The sequence below is a fragment of the Oryctolagus cuniculus genome, chromosome 5 (genome assembly GCF_051225735.1).
Source record: "Oryctolagus cuniculus isolate XC-2025 breed Fujian yellow rabbit chromosome 5, ASM5122573v1, whole genome shotgun sequence".
Taxonomy (NCBI): domain Eukaryota; kingdom Metazoa; phylum Chordata; class Mammalia; order Lagomorpha; family Leporidae; genus Oryctolagus; species Oryctolagus cuniculus.
In genome coordinates, this window is record NC_142871.1 from 153,798,128 (window position 1) to 153,814,554 (window position 16,427).

Here is a 16,427-nt window from a genome sequence, read left to right on the forward strand (position 1 = left end):
ATATCTGCATACAGAAACACGATTCCAGCTCTTCCAAAATTGGAAGAGAAAATAAAGACTATAGAGCCCCAGATACCCTTAGATTTGAAAGAGAATTGGGGTTCTGACTGGGAAAGAAAAATCAGGCCCAGCCGCTGGTAGCTAGGAGTTGGCCAAGCACTCACAGCTATGTGAGTGTTTCCTACTTAACAATTTCACACCACACCAACCATTGAACAAGGCTGTTCTGTGACTATGATTGACAGATTTGGAAAAAAAAAAAAAAAAAGGCCACTCTATAATCATGTCAGAGCCCAGAGGGGCAGAAAAGGAAGACAATACGAACCATAATATGATGGTGCCTCCCTCCCCCCAACTCCTGCTAAACAGAGAAACTCTTGCTTCTTTACCAAGCACAACTTCAGCCTACTCTGTTCCTCCCACTTCCTAATAAAAACTATTGAAATATTGATGGAAGACTTGTTCCCCCTTCCTGAAAGCATTCATCCAGAGCAAACCCCTTGCTTCCGTGAGTCTGACCCCAAGTTACACACCACGAGCCTAAATCCTAAAACGAATTCCTCCCACATCCAGTCACGGAGAGGTCCCCAGGTGTGAGGGACCCTCTCCGGAGTGTGCAGACCAGGCACTGGAACCAATACTGGCAGATCCACCTGGACAGCCTGCGCTGGGCGTGGGCTGCTGGCTTCAGCGTGACAAGGCAATCAGAGCCTCATGGCCAGCTGCCCAGTGCTCACCTCCCCCAAGACTTAGCTTCCCAGATACAGCAAAACTCTTAGCAACTGAAGCCAAAAGGAACTTCCCTCAGGTTTCCAAGAACCAAAAACGAAACAAAGAGCATGTTCAGGATTTATCTGATAATGTGTCAGTAAGCACATATTCACAGAAAGGATCAGGTGCTTCACTGTATGTTCCACACACAATGCCATCTTCCTTCCCCCATCTTTAATGCAAATAATAATTGGTTAAGTTTTGTTCATTTTCTAAAGAAACCCATAAAGGGGCTTGGAAAATTCTGTTTTAGCCCCCACTGGGGCACAAACAATGAACCTTTTAGAAACCCCTGTTTCTACAGATGGAAAGAGCACACGGTGCGCTTGTCCAGTGGCTTTGCGTCTCTGGGGTTCTGAGCTCCTGCACCCGAGAGCCCAAAGCCTCAGGTTACAGGAAAATGAAAAATGCCAACAGCATTTTAATGACGAGGATGGAGAGAAGGGCGATTGTCTCAATGTTTTCCTCGGGAGTTGAGCCGGGTGCAAGCTGACCCATTTGTCCTTTCCGAAGTTACTGTGGAGGTCTCCTAATGATGCGTGGTAATCAGGGAGAGAGTCTGGACAGCAGGGGACAAGTAGACAAGGAACAAGGGTCTGGGGCCAGGAGTAAGAGGCCGAGAACAGGCTGGAAGGAGACTGTCAGAGGATACCTGGCGATTTCTATCATAGCATTCCATATTTTTGGAGAACAGAGTTGCTTTCTAAATCTCTGATTTGTCAGCTCTTCAGTCTCTTCCTTCCCTACGCCCATCCTGTGCCTCTGAAAGGTCACCCCCAGGCAGTTTCCCAATGCACTGATGGCTTCCCGAGGCAATAGCTTGGGTTCTAAATAGTTTTGCTTTTCTTACCAAGCCCTTCTGCTTTTCAGTTGGCTCCCTCGGGTGCAAGTAAAAGCCTCTCTTACCGCCAATGTCCTTTGGGAACACAAAGCCTGGGCCAGAAGTCTAACTGAAGAAGACCAGTGACAGAAGTGAGATGAAGTAGAGGAAACATTGTAAGTGGCATTTTGAGAAAGTTAAGTCTAACCGGGAGCTAAAATCAGGGCAGACAAGCCAAGAATCAACTGGTTTGATTTAAGCTGCGAATTCTATTTCAGTCTGCTGGCTGAGAGAAGATGAGAGTATGCAATGAAAGAATGCAGTTTAGGAGAGGAAGATAAGCTCAGAAGTAGAATTTGACAATAAACACATCTGCTTCACAGCCAGGCCCAGCTCAGATGTGCCAGGAAGCTAGCTGTGTCCAGGATCAACCTGCTTTCTGGAGAGTTCTGAGTACTTGGAGAAGGCAAAAGCTATCCAGAGTCATATGGAAACAAATCTCACATAGAATGAAGTGAAATGCTTTAATTTTACTTTAGATTCATAGATAAGACCTAGGACTTCCAAGGTGTGTCTCACCTGGGTTGGGCTGTGCTGGGAGGGAAGGGGATTCATTCTCTGGGTGCCTGGGGCATCACAGGAAGATGTTATAAGAGAGCAAAGGAGAAGCACTGGAAGTGAGGCTGCCTCTCATTGCTTCTGGAAGAGGCTGCAGAAGGAAGAGCCCTTCGATGAGTGTTTGAAGGCAACACGGGAGTTTGTCATGCAGGAAATAGGATGTTCTGAGCAGGTGAAGACAAGTAGCACAACCTAGAGGTTCTGGGTTGAAGGAACCGCACGCATTACATAAATTCTTCCTAGTAGGTGGGTAGGTGAGGGTAGAATGGGGCAGGTAGGGAAGTAGAGGGGAGAGAAAGGTGAGAGAAGGGAGTAGGTGTCTACTAGAGCATGCTCCTCACCAAATCAAACCAGACCAACAGCACTTTCTTAACCCAATTAAGGTGCTTGAACTTGGTGCTGAGCTCACTAGGGACACGCGGTGGAATTTTTAAGCAAAAAGGCAACATGATCACATTTGTATTGGGGGAAAAATCATTCTTCTGGCAGTCGGATGGGTCAAATGGAGCAAACGTCTTTTGTCTTAATCACAATCCCAATTACACAGCAAATAAAAAGGCTAGGAGGGATTTTTTTTTTCACTAATAGAATAAAGTATGGACATCTTTGATGTCTAAAAAGCTCATATAGACAGGTAAGAAACAGCACCAACACCAGTCTTGAAAACAATGGGAAACTGACCTCAGAAGCTCTTTCTAGAAAGTACTGAATAGCTAATTAACACATGAAAAATGACCAAATAAAGCCGTAATAAAATAGTTATTTGATCATTTCACCACTCCCAATAGAAACAATGTGACTTGGGCAGCTGAGAAGGAAGTGACACACTCCAGGAAGGGACTCTGCCAGGGGCTCATACCCTTTGATTCCCAGGCTCACCTCTGGAATTTTATCAGACAGTTTATCAGGAAGTCATCCAAGGTGTGAAGAAAGACTTATATAAAATACACCTTATTTATTCCACAGCAAAGTGAGGTGAGGACAGCCCACAATAACCTATTATGTATGGATGAGCAAATAAGAGAGGACCTGGAAGGCTCCGAACATAAAGAAATGATGAGATGGACAGGTCAATTACTCTGATTTGGTCAGTGTATGCTGTCTATATGTGTTGAAATACCACACTATCCCCATAAATATGTATACTGGTCATCTGTTTATCCAATTTTTTAAATTAAGAATTACATTGTTCATAACAGAAATGAAACTCAAAATGTCCTACAATACTGGCAATCATGTGACTATTAATTTTTTGAATTATGCAAAACCCCATATTGATTGTTTTTATGATGTACATAAGCACAAAATAAATCTAGAAGGAAATACGCTGAATTGGGAATTGAGACTATCACTAGTTGGTGGATGAAAGGTGATTTCCACTTTATAAAACTATTAAAATATTTTCCCATAACTATAAGAGGTTTGGTCCAAAATAAGGAATAGCAGGCCTCATGAGTTGCTTTGAGGGAGATGGCTTTTGGGCTGTAACTGGACCTCACCTCCTGAGCTGACCCATTCACTGGCAACCTTCAAGGATAGCCCCCAGGGCAGTTGTGCCAAAGAACCACAGCTTCAGGGGGTACTTGACAAAGAAGAGGCTGCCTAGGTCCCTCCCTACCCTTTCATTTTTCAACTCACAGAAATAATAACAGGTTGGGGTTAGCACTGTGGCACAGTAGATTAAGCCTCTGCCTGTGGCACTGGCATTCCATATGAGCCATGGTTTGAGTTCTGGCTGCTCCACCTCCAATCCAGCTCCCTGCTAATGTGCCTGGGAAAGCAATGGAAGATGAAGATGTCCCAAGTGCTTGGACCACTGTACCCATGTGGGAGACCCAGAAGAAGCTCCTGGCTCCTGACTGGCCCAGCCCCAGCTGTTGCAGCAATTTGGGGAGTGAACCAGCTGATGGAAGACTTTTCTCTCCGTCTCTCTCTGTAACTCTGCCTCTCAAATAAATAAATAAATCTTTAAAAAGAAAAAAGAGAAATAATAACAGATTAACAATTTACCTTCTTCTGAGTCCCTATTATGTGCTAAGCCCCTTTCCTGCTTAATCTCATTTAATATTCCCAACACATCTTTAAGGACAGTATTATAAATATTATTCCATTTTAAAGATTAAAAAAGAAATGGGGTTGGCACTGTGGCATAGCGGGTTAAACCACTGCCAGCACTGGCATCCTCTATGGACACTGGGTCAAGTCCCAAATGCTCCACTCCAAGTACAGCTCCCTGCTAATGCACCTGGGAAAGCAGCAGAAGATGGCCCAAGTGCTTGGGCCCCTGTACCCACATGGGAGATCTGGAAGAAGCTCCTGGCTTTGGTCTGGCCCAGCAGTACCCTTTAGGGTCATTTGAGAAGTGAACCAGAGGATGGAAATCTCTCTGTCTCTCTGTGTAACTCTGCCTTTCAAATAAAAATAAGTAAATCTTAAAAATATATATATATAAAAAGATAGAAGAACTGAGGCTTGGAGAGATGAATTAACTGCCTGCAGGCCTCACAGCTCATTTGAGAATTTCTGTCAATCCCCACCGCAGCCCACCCCCTTTTCTTCTCAATCCTTTTTATTTAGTCCAGCTTCCTGATCCATTCCCATCTCTCTGGAAAATGTTTCTTCTTCTTTTTTTTTTTTTTTTTTTCCCAAAGCAGATGTACCGGGCCACCTGGGGGCAGGCCTTCCTGAGAGCACGTCCCCTTCCTTCTCTTGCCAGCTTTTTTAACTTTTGCCCAGAGGCCCTAAGCAGTTTCGCACTTGGAAGCTGTGGTTCCTGGAGCCTTTTCCTCCAAGATCATCCAGGTCAGTGAGTGCCCCTGGGAGGGTGGGCAGCCAGCAGAGCACAGTTCTAGCCCCCAACTCCTTCCTCCTGCGCCCTAGGCCCCCTTATTGTTCTTCAGCCACCCCTCCCCATCTCCTCCCATCTTTCTCGCTTTTCATTTCCTCGGTCCTCATTTTTGTCTCCATGCCTTCATCTTTATTATCCTTGCTAAAGGCAAATGCCAAATTATTGTATTTGGAAGGAAGCTTTTTAGCGTAGTGAATTCCAAGATTTGTTCATTTAAATGCAAGCCACTAATGGGTACAACGCCCCTCTTCTCTGACTTCTCCTTTGGGTTTTCAGGGTCTGGTTCATTGTCTTATACCTGCCGGTCTAAACGTAGGGAGGTGTTCAGGTGCTGACGACAGTAAGATGGAAATCCCCACCTGGGAGAAGGTAAAGAGCTGCAGATGCAAATGGCCAGAGCCCTCCAGGTTGGAAGGAACTGTAGGGAGATGCAGGCAGAGCAGGCGGTCTGCAGAACCCCCAGTTACCGCCTGTGCATGCCTGTCCTAGGCTGAAGCTCCTCAGGGACTCATTCCTGTGTGTTGCTGTCCCAGGAAGGAGGGAGATGGCCGTTTCCCCAAGCGCCCTCCCCAGGTGTCTGCTCACCCTCATCCTCCTGCAGCTGCCCCCCCTGGATTCAAGTAAGTCTCCCCCATAAGGGATCCTGCCCAGTTCTCCCTAGTGACTCCCTCCGGAATCCACATGGCGTCTCCCCAGGCTGTCAAAGGAGTGGGAGACAGGATGGGAACCCGGCCTGTGTCAGCCTCCAGCTCTCACCCGCACGTCCTGACTGCACGGGTTCTGTTGTTGTTTGCTTTCATTGTTTTGGGCAGCCCCCTTTGAAGTTCTCAGACCCCCGGAGCCCATCCTAGCCGTCGTGGGAGGAGACGCTGAGCTGCCCTGTCACCTGCCAGTGAACGCGAGCGCCCAGCGCACGGAGCTGCGGTGGTTCCGACACACCTTCTCGCCGGCCGTGCTGGTGCTCCTGGCGGGGCGCGAGCAGGAGGATGAACAGATGCCCGAGTACCGCGGGAGGGCCTCCCTGGTGCCGGCGGTGCTCGCCGGCGGGCGCGCAGCCTTGCGGATCCGTGCCGTCAGGGCCTCCGACGACGGCGAGTACAGGTGCATCTTCAGGAAGGACAGCAGCTACCAGGAGGCCGCCGTGAGCCTGAAGGTGGCCGGTAAGTGGACAGAGGGCTTCGGCCTTCCCTGGGACCCAGGCTGTGAGTATATCCCTGTGGCTTCGTCACTTTTAGAACTACCGGATCCATTCCCCAATCCCTTTTGGGTCGGAGAGGTTGGCAGGCCTTCCTTAGAGCAGCGGGCAGGGGGTGAGGGCGCCGCACAGGCCTTTGCTGTAAGGGTTTCCTGCAGTGATCTCCCCATCTCCCCCACTACTAGCCTGGGAAAACAGTTACATAATGCTAAACTGTGGCTGTGCGATGCTCTTTCACAGTAGTACACCTTGTCTGCTTGATCAGGTCCTAGAGCCGAATAGTTAGGATGTGTCCATTTTCCACCAGCACAAAAGGCTGCAGCAAGCGTGCAACGAACTGAAGCTCCTTTAGGGTTCAGTCTCTAAGAGCTGATTTCCTAAGATCATGGAGCTAATATTCTCGATCTGCCCAGAAAAGATTTTTTTTAATTACTTTTTTTGCTTCAAGCCAAAATTCAGATTGAAATGATAAAGAAAATGGTTAGCGTTCAGGAAGAAAAATGGGCACTGAGCCCTGCCGTTCCCACTCAAGATCAAGCAGATCTCCTCTGGTTGCCTTTCCTACTGTAAGACTGGGAAAGCATTATCCAGCAAGGTTAAGTAATTAGGTTAAAAAATGGTAAGAGCAGTATATGGGAAACCACGTTGTCACTGGAAAAGCACTGTATACTTACACTATTTCTATGACTTAGACCAATCTCAAATGCATAATATACAAGTGTATTCCTTATATATATTCAAATAAAGACAGTTTGAAAAACACTTGCCAATGCTTTGAGCAGTTATACACATGGGATAAAATAATATTGGGCCATTGTAAATGGAGATGAAATGAGTGTCATCTCTCCTACGCAGTCTAGACATTGTGTGGGGGAAAAAAAAAAACCACTTGCATGATATTTGGGGTCCCCACTTCATAACAAAGTGCCCCCTGTGCAGCATCATATAGAACTCATATTTCATTTCTATGAAAGATACCTTAAAGGTATAAAAACCTAGAGATTTGATAGCATAAAACTGTTGTTGCCTTTTGTAAGTAACAGATGCCTTTTATAAATGGCAGACACCTTTGAGATCTGATGAAAGTGGCAGCCCTTTTTATGAAAAGAATATTCATTCTCACATATGCAAACCTAGAATATGGATTTGAACCATGGCTGTAGACATGTTTAAGAACTCTGACGCTCGGTGTTTTTCTGAGGTTGAACAGACTGGAAAGGCAGCACTGTGTTGCTCTGTGTTAGGGCATGATGATATAAAGGAAGGTGAGGTTGAAAACATTAAGAAAATTTCTGAATCAGCATCACAGTTAAAGGGAACTTAAATTGTGGACTGCAGTCTCAGGGGAAACACCTCCACCTCCCCATCTCCTCAGTGATACTCCTTCTCTGTTCATCTTCGAATACCCAACGCTAGTTCTTCTCCAAAGCCTTTTCATAACTCCCAACAACTGAGCTCTCTCCCAGTTCTGGAGCCCCAGCCTCGACTACTAACCTGCCTGTAAGCCATTGGTCTTCCTGTTCCAGCTGGCTAAACAGTCATCCCCATGCCTGCCTATCACATTTCTGCCTAAATTTCAAAGGTTGCATCCCAGGAAGGTATGCCTCTCTGCTAAGGTAGATGAAATTCCTTGTACTGATGCCTCATTTCCTTGAGTGACAAATTATGGACTTGAGTCCCTCCCACTCCCAGTCTACTTGACCCCTCTCTCAAACTCTGTAGCCCTATGGTTTTAAGACTCCCAGAAGGGCATCCACTAAAATATTAAGGCCAGCTTCTCTCCCTACAGCGCTGGGCTCTGATCCCCACATCCACATGGAAGTTCAAGAGAACGGGGAGATCCGACTGGAGTGCACCTCAGTAGGATGGTACCCAGAGCCGCGGGTGCAGTGGAGAACTTCCCGGGGAGAGAAGCTTGCATCCACGTCCGAGTCCAGGAGTGCTGATGAAGAAGGCCTGTTCACTGTGGCTACTTCAGTGGTCATCAGAGACACCTCCCTGGGGAACATGTCTTGCTGCATCCAGAACCCCCTGCTTGGCCAGGAGAAGGAAGCAGGGGTTTCGATACCAGGTCAGCAGGACCACTTCTGGTTCCTGTGCTCACAGTACTCACAGCTACACTACCTGGGACAGCTGTCCAGAGAAGACCTCATGGCAGGGCTGTCTACTTTTCCCTTCTCATCTTTTTGCTACAGACTTGAGGGAATCCTACCAACTTCTCCAGAAAAGTAGATTCTGAAGGCATAAACTCTACCTGGATCTCATAGAAAGTTCAGTTTTCCATTTTATTTTATTTTATTTTTTTAAGATTTATTATATTTATTTGAAAGGCAGAGTAGGAGAGAGAGAGAAGGAGAGACAGAAAGATCTTCTATCTGCTGGTTCACTCCACAGATGGCTACAATGGCCAGTGCTGGGCCAGGCCATAATTCAGGAGCCCGGGGATTCTTTCGGGTGTCCCACGTGAATGCAGAGTCCCAATCACTTGGGCTATCCTCTGTTGCTTCCACAGATGCATTAGCAGGGAGCTGGATCAGATGTAGAGCATTTGGGACTCAACCCAGAACCCATATGGGATACCAGCACAGCAGGTGGTGGATTAACCTGCTACACCACAACACCAGACCATAGGTTTTCCATTTTAGGAGAATCAAAGATAGAGAAGCTTCACCCCTTGGGATATTCCTGGCCAAGAATCTTCTCTCCTTAAATAAACAAGAAGACAAAGTTCTTTATTTTAGTTTCACTACCTTCACTCCTATCCCCTTCCAATCCTCATCCCATGCTAGAGTACAGTCTAGCTTCCCAGGGTCCTCAAGAACACAAATCCTCTCATTATTTCCCAGAAGCTACCTATGGTTCAGGCAGGAACCTTTCCTGATTATTTTGTCAATGAATCCCATTCTGTTGCACACAGAAGTGACATTTCCTGTTCCTTATTTGCCCCCTGTATCTTTTTAGCTCCCATTTTGCATTGATAAGGTCAGATTTCTGTAGTGACATGAATCGGCCCATTATTGCCTTTGTTTCACAAGGGGACAGTCCCCCAAAGGGACTCTCCATTCCTCTTTATCTGTCAACTCCTGCTCAAATTTTTCTGCTTACAGTGACACTGAGAGATGGCATGGGTAGACTTGCTCAGACTTTCTCAACAGTGTTCCTCTTGGGCATTCTGTTCTAGCTCCCTTCTTCCCAAGACTGCCTCCCTGGATTGTGGCTGTTGCTGTCATTCTGATACTTCTAGGACTTCTCACCATTGGGTCCATATTTTTCATCTGGAGACTATACAAGGAAAGAGCCAAAGAGAGGAAGCATGCATTCAGCTCTAAAGGTAAGTCACAGAATCCACAAGGCTACCTCTCAGGAGTGCTTCAGAGGACAAGTGGGTCCTGGTCTTCCAGAATGGCTTCTGACAGGAAGATATTTGACTGCAGAGCTCTGCAAGTCGGGCGGGATTATAAGGCCTCTGAAATCACAGATGGCCAACATGAAGAACAGAGGCTTGGGCAGAGTCAAAACCAGTTCTGATTGAGAAATTAGACCTGAGGCCTACTTACAACCCACCCCCAGGCCCAACCCCTCACCTCAAACTCCATTTCCGAGTAAGGATCTTACTATTAAGGATCTGATCCCAAGCCAGTAAGAACTTTCTGCATATTTCCTAGAAAATAAAACAAAACAATCCTTGTTTTTGATTTCTTGATAATGTTTCAGTAGTGAGGTGACCATGAAGTAAACAGTGTCGCCTTTGTTGTGTCTTCCACACCAGTTCTGTCCATTGAGTTATTTCTGTTTGTTTTCCAGAGAAACTCCTGGAGGAACTCAGTAAGTTCAGTCTTGTTGTTATCTCATGCACAGGGTTTTCTCTGTCTTATTAGGTAATCTGTCAGTGACAACCTCTCTTTTTCATTGCAGAATGGAAAAAGGCCACCTTGCACGCAGGTCAGTGGCTCATGGCCCAGGAATTCCATCTACAACATTGAATATGAAAATACCAGCACACTCTAGTGAGAAGAGAAAGGGGAGAGGCAGTGCACAGGAACTCCACACTCTCCTGGAGACACAGAGGCCCCTTGCTGATGGCCCAGGGACAAACACCCTCTGACAGAGTCCCATTAGGGACAGTCAGCCCTTACATCACATGTAGCTACCCAGGAGGGAGGGGCCCATGGGGATGGAGACCCCTGAGCAGCCCAGCTCCCACCTCTTCACCCGTGGTCAGCCCTGCTCTCCCTCTTTCTCTCTCTCTCTCCAGTTGATGTGACTCTGGACCCAGACACAGCCCACCCGCACCTCTTCCTATATGAAGATTCAAAATCTGTTTGCCTGGAAGATTCCCGTCAGAAACTGCCTGAGAAACCAGAGAGATTTGACTCCTGGCCCTGTGTGCTGGGCCGTGAGACCTTGACCTTGGGCAGGCATTACTGGGAGGTGGAGGTGGGAGACAGGACTGACTGGGCCATTGGCGTGTGCAGGGAGAACGTGGTCAAGAAAGGATTCGACCCCCTGACTCCTGAGAATGGCTTCTGGGCTGTGGAGCTCTATGGAAATGGCTACTGGGCCCTCACGCCGCTGCGGACTCCTCTCCCGTTGGCAGGACCCCCCCGCAGGGTTGGGATTTTCCTGGACTGTGACGCAGGAGACGTCTCCTTCTACAACATGACCGATGGATCCCATATCTATTCTTTCTCCAACATCTCTTTCTCGGGCCCTCTCCGGCCCTTCTTTTGCCTGTGGTCCTGCGGGAAGAAGCCTCTGACCATCTGCCCAACTGCTGGCGGGCCTGAGGGGGTCACAGTAGCTGCTGATGCCCAGGGCCTCTCTAAGGACATCCCATTGTCCCCTATGGGGGAGTATGCTGCCTCTGGGGACACAGACACTCTCCATTCTAAATTAATCCCTACCCAACCAGGCCAAGGGACACCTTAAGGAATGTCCCAGTGCAGCTCTCTTCGCTCTAACCTTCTCCTCCATCACCCTGGGGCTTCAGCTGCCAGTGCCAGCCAGCCTTCGTGCTTCCTGTTGGGCAGCAATTAACTTGTCTTGGGAAGGTTACGCTGCTGCTGCTACAGAGTGGGGAGAAGGACCTTCCTAACCTGTTTCCATACCGATTTTCGAGAGATGGAGGGGTGACTCTTACACTGCTCTTAGTATTTTCTTATCCCATAAAATTAGAAACTGCAGGGGAGGGCTTGAGGCAAACGCAAAGGATAGCTCTGGGATCAAAATGGGCCCAGGCTGGCATGGAGTTGTGGCAGAAGTGTCTTGGTATCCAGAACAGGGGCATGTGGAGGAATGGGTTTTAGGCAAATCCACAGGGTACCAGGAAGGATGATTTCAGGCTGAAATTCCTTATGGGAGTTTGGAGGGGACATCATGATGGAGTAAAGTGACGTGAACCCCTTGGCCTGCCCCTAGGGTTTTTAGGCCTATATCTCAAATTTTCTAAGACATGTCCTAGAAGACAGAGGAAGCTGGTCCTACTTCTATGGGAGCTGAGCCAGGGAGTAGAAGAGCTTCACGGGGTTGCACAGAAAGTGTGACAGAGGAGATAATTCTGGACAAAAGGCAAAGCGATCTGCACAGCCTTGCCTTGGGCTTGTCCCTCTCTCTGTACCCTGTGCCCCAGCTTTCCCTCCCTTGCCTGCGGGTCAGTCTAACCTCGCTTTGTTGACTCCACGAGTTCCATTTCACGTCAAAGATATGTCCAGGAACCATCCTCCAGTGATAGCAACACTTCATCAGCCACAGTCTCAGCCTCAGGCCCCTCAGCCCTCACCCCCTTGTGCAAACCCTCCCCCACCTTCAGGCACCTTCCAGGGCCATGCATTCCCACAATGTGCGGCTGCCCCCCCAGCTCTGTGTCACTGTGCTCAGTCCCTACATTGATTACCTCGGTTTGGATTTGCCCCGGAGCGTTTTCCTGCCAACGAGCCGCTTATTTTCCCAATGGACTGCAAGTTTACCCTGGGTCACTCCTTCCATTTTCACTGTATTTTCCCACCTTCCAGGATCGCTGTTGCCACAGTCTTTACCTAATAAATGAGTCTGTCTACATGCTGAAAGCAGCCTCTGAACCTTCCTTTCTTGACGGAAACTGAGGGAAGAATCCACATGCGGATTCCGCTGGCCGAGATAGCGCCATTCTGCATGACCCCAGGCCATCTCCAGCCTGACAGCTGTGGGCTCCCCAGGCAGGGAAGCTTGGAATCAAACTACTTCTGAAAAGGCCACAGTACTGTGGTAGGCGAGGCCTCTGACTACCACGACACCGGCATCCCATATGGGTGCCGTCTGATAAGCAGAGGCAAGCATGTGGCCACAGAGCTGGCAGTTGGCAGCACAAAATGAAGTCAGTTATTATTGTTTTAATGGTGTGTGCATGTTTGCCTCTGTTATCAGACCAAATATATCTTTATTTTCCTTTTCATATTCTGATAAAAAAATATATTGATCCAGTGACTGACTAAAGTGTCTGTTCAAACAGCTAAATAATGCTTGTCTGTGAAATCCAGAAACGTCTTGAGAAAAGCCAGCTGCACTTGCAAACTCATCTAGCCCTCCCTGATTGGCAGGACCAAAGGTTCGAATCTGTTTACCAAAATGCAAAGAGATACAAATAACCAAGGGTATGATAAGCACGGGCTTCAGGCTGAGTGGGCTTCACCCTGATTAATGAAACACTGAAATTTCTTAACTTAAGGTAATACTTCGCATCTTTCAGATCTCAGTCAAATACTGTTTCGTAGCACATCATATCCTGCTATGTCTTCCCCGGGATAAAGTCAAGCCAGCTCGCGAGTTTCCCAAGGAACTGGAAGGAGGTCTGAGAGACACCAGCTTCCCACCCTCCCTTTGTAGTGTTCACGGAAACCCCAGACCATCATCACTAAGCAGGACAGTGGTTTCTAAGATGTCAACCTGCTACTGTCCTCATCTGCCAAGAGATAAACTTTCTCTTTCCTTTACTCTCCAACATTGTCCTCCTCATTCTGATTTGGCACTGGGGACAGTAACAAGGTGACTCAGCCCAGACACTCAGATTGAAAGGGAAACGCGGGCACAGCAGCAGCCCCTCCATGCTGGCCCTCAGTACCTCTCAGACCCTGCCTTCTCTGTCTACCTCTGACCTCACTAAGACCTCCCAGCTGCACCAGCCCCTGAGAGCCCACTCCCCACTCCCTAGCTATTTATTCCCGTTCCACAGCTCATTTCAAATTGGAAGGAACTTATTTTCCTGAAAACACATGACATTTTATTCTAAGAATTAAAATCTCATCCAACAAATATGACCAAATCCAACACCTGATTTGGGGTTTAACTGCAGTTTGAAATCCTTTGAGGTGCAGACATGGTTGCTATATAACAGACATAAGAGATTTAAGCAGGCCACATGAATTAATGGGAGATACAGTGATAAACACATAGAAAGTTAAAGTTGAACGAGTCTCCATTTGATCCTCTTTGTGAGACTGGAGTCCCTATTTTTAATCCCACGTAACAGAGATTGGTAGATTTCACCCAGATCTGCTCTTGCCTACTCCCAAATTTTAGCCGGACGCATAGCCGCCCAGAATGAGGATGACATTTTCCACTTGTATCTAGCGCACCCACGGACAGTGTTCTGGCAAGCAGAAAGTGAAAGCAATGATCTGTGCAGCTTTTGGCTTGTGTTTTTTCAAGATAGACACCTGACCCTTCCATGCTCGAACCAGGCATGAACAGAGGGTTCATCTCAGAGCAGGAGATACAGGTAACCAACCGCCCAAGACTGAGACAAGCAGAGCCTGGATCCTGGGGACTTCACCTGGCACAACCGCTTGCTGGCTTGAGTCTTCCTTTCTACAAAGATAAATTTCAGGGGCCAACATTGTGGCAAAACGTGCTTAAACTGCTGTGACCGATGCTGGCATCCCAAATGGGTGCCAGTTCAAGTCCTGGCAGCTCCATTCTGATGTAGTTCCCTGCTGGCAACATGGGAAAGCAGCAGAGGATGGCCCAAGTAGTGCTTGGACCCCTGCACCCATGTGGGAGACCCAGATGGATTCTGCCTGGCCATCGTGGCCATTTGGGGAGTGAATCAGCAGATGGAAGATCTCTCTCTATATATATATAACTCTGCTTTTCATAAAAACAATAAATTTTAAAACAGAGAAAGCTAATTTTCTTTGTTGTTCATGCCACAGTGATCTTGAAACCTTCTTACACTAACTGAAGCCACCTCGTCCTAACTGGTACATCCCTCACATGATGCTTACTGGTGCCTTAGCAAGAGACTGAGAATTCCCAGGCTAGATCATTCGAATGAAATCTGTTTAAACTGGCATTTCCGATCTGGTGAACTTCCTTTGGCCTTACTGCCAAGTTTTCCAGTTTCATAAATGCACCGGATATGGTGCCAACAGCCTTCCAAGATGTTACCCCTGCCTCTTTCAAGAGATCTATGCGGTCTCACACCCTGTGTTCTTCCACACCCTACCCCCTGCATTCTTTTCGAAAGCCAGGCGCCCCCACCTCCCTTCCCGACCCCTAGCCCACCTAGGATATAAAAAGCCCAGCCCACTAAGGTATGGGCTCTGTGTGTTGCACCATCTCAGCCGGTCTGTGTGTGCGCTGACAGCTTGCCAACCACCTCTGTGAATTTATTTTCTGCAAATAAATCAGATTTGGCTGCGAGTTCGTATCCTGTCTCCTCTCCGATCTGTACCCCTTTTCCTTACTGTGTGGTGAGAATATTTAAAAACGTTCTGTCCGTTCTGAAGTGTAGAATAACATTGCCATTAAGTAAGATCACAGTTTTGTAAGCAGCGAAACTTCTGATTCAACAGGTCAGGGCCGGGCTGAACATCTGCATCTAACTGGTTCCCTGGAGACAGAAATGCGAAGCTTAACTTAAGGAATTCAGCGTTGTATCTCATCAGCCAAACTCACGTGAGACTGGCGGGTGCGGGACAGCAGCTGCCTAGGCCCACGACTCGGCGCCCTCGCCTCGGCCGCGCTTCCACGCCGCCATTCCGGCGCCCCACTTCCGGTCGGCGCCGCCGCCGCTTGCGGGGGTCCCGCGGGGGCCGCGACCCCGGAGAAGCCTGGCGGTCGGGGAGCTACAGAAACTACTCAGCGGTTTTGTTTTCTGTTTGGTTTTCAAAAGTTTTTTAATCACCGCAACCCCCACACCCAAAAAGTGCACAGACTCAGGCCAGGAAGCAGACGAGCCGTCCCTGGGCCCCCGCTCGCAGGGATGAGTACGCCGGACGCGCCTGAGGGGAGCTGCGGGGAGAAGCCGTTGAAAAGCGTTAAGAGACAGACTGAAGTAACTTTTGAGCGGCGCTGGTTGCCAGCGGGTCAGGATGGCCGAGCGGTCTAAGGCGCTGCGTTCAGGTCGCAGTCTCCCCTGGAGGCGTGGGTTCGAATCCCACTCCTGACAGTAGCTATGTCTTTTTCACGCTCAGTTTTTTTCCAGTTCGCTACAGTAGCCAAATTTTTAAAAACTACGAAACAAAAAATCATTTTACCTATAGAATGAGTGCGTACTGTTCTCAGAAGGTAATCTGAATGCCGGTAATTTTAAACTTAATCTCCTCCCTCTATTTTCGGTAGTTGTCTATCCTTCGGAGACAATTGAATGAATGCTACTGTTTAGTTTATGGCCCATTGTCAACACTGATGTCTTCAAGAGCCTCTCTTTTGTTTTGTGTATTTATATATTGCTTTTTTTCTTTTTGATTTCCTTTCCTTTTCACATTTATCCCCCTTTTCTTTCAATGCGTTTTGTAGAACATGTATTAGTCCTTTGAGTGCCTGTGTTTTAATTTACATAAATATCACTCTGTCACAGGCCTCATTCTGTTTTTTCTTTACTCCTTTGGCACAGCTATGTTTTGTGCACGCCTAGACCGGCTGCTTTTATTGCTGCCCGGAGGTCTGCTGAGTGAGGTCACGCTGGCCCTAGCCACTAGTTTTGCAGTCAGAACAGGACACAGGAACCAGGAAGCACGATTTCGACGCACAAAAGTTCATGATTAGTGACATCTGCAGAAATGTCCCTCAAGTTCAAGTTTGCTGATGTCCTCTCAACTTGAACATTAATAGCTACAAATATGAACACACAATGCTTCTGCTTTGAACTGATTTATTGCAAAGCCCCAGTGAATCAAAAAGCTCAGATGACTGCAATG

General features: G+C 47.6%; 1 protein-coding gene, 1 long non-coding RNA gene and 1 other non-coding gene across 3 annotated transcripts; 2 read left to right on the top strand and 1 right to left on the bottom strand.

The window, feature by feature from the left end:
- Nucleotides 1-410: 410 nt before the first annotated feature.
- On the top strand, nucleotides 411-12,537 carry LOC103349691 (butyrophilin subfamily 1 member A1). The gene is made up of 7 exons (XM_008262444.5): nucleotides 411-5,677; nucleotides 5,870-6,217; nucleotides 8,042-8,323; nucleotides 9,434-9,583; nucleotides 10,057-10,077; nucleotides 10,168-10,194; nucleotides 10,508-12,537. The coding sequence occupies exons 1-7, from the start codon at nucleotides 5,602-5,604 to the stop codon at nucleotides 11,179-11,181; spliced, it is 1,578 nt and encodes a 525-aa protein (XP_008260666.3). The 5' UTR covers nucleotides 411-5,601; the 3' UTR covers nucleotides 11,182-12,537.
- Nucleotides 7,015-7,118, top strand: LOC127493353 (small nucleolar RNA SNORA20). The gene has a single exon (XR_007923410.3). It is a non-coding gene; the product is annotated as a small nucleolar RNA SNORA20 (small nucleolar RNA).
- Nucleotides 8,521-15,372, bottom strand: LOC127493085 (uncharacterized). Its single transcript, XR_007923053.3, has 4 exons — nucleotides 15,184-15,372; nucleotides 9,837-9,913; nucleotides 9,610-9,718; nucleotides 8,521-8,957 (listed from the first exon to the last, which is right to left on the bottom strand). It is a non-coding gene; the product is annotated as an uncharacterized LOC127493085 (long non-coding RNA).
- Between the last annotated feature and the right edge of the window lie 1,055 nt (nucleotides 15,373-16,427).

What these genes read in the sequence shown, in the direction of transcription:
- LOC103349691 (XM_008262444.5), top strand. Translation starts at nt 5,602, where the DNA reads ATGGCCGTTTCCCCAAGCGCCCTCCCCAGGTGTCTGCTCACCCTCATC. An exon ending in GCTGCCCCCCCTGGATTCAA is followed by an intron (nt 5,678 to 5,869) that starts GTAAGTCTCCCC and finishes TGTTTTGGGCAG; the next exon opens with CCCCCTTTGAAGTTCTCAGA. An exon ending in AAAGGCCACCTTGCACGCAG is followed by an intron (nt 10,195 to 10,507) that starts GTCAGTGGCTCA and finishes CTCTCTCTCCAG; the next exon opens with TTGATGTGACTCTGGACCCA.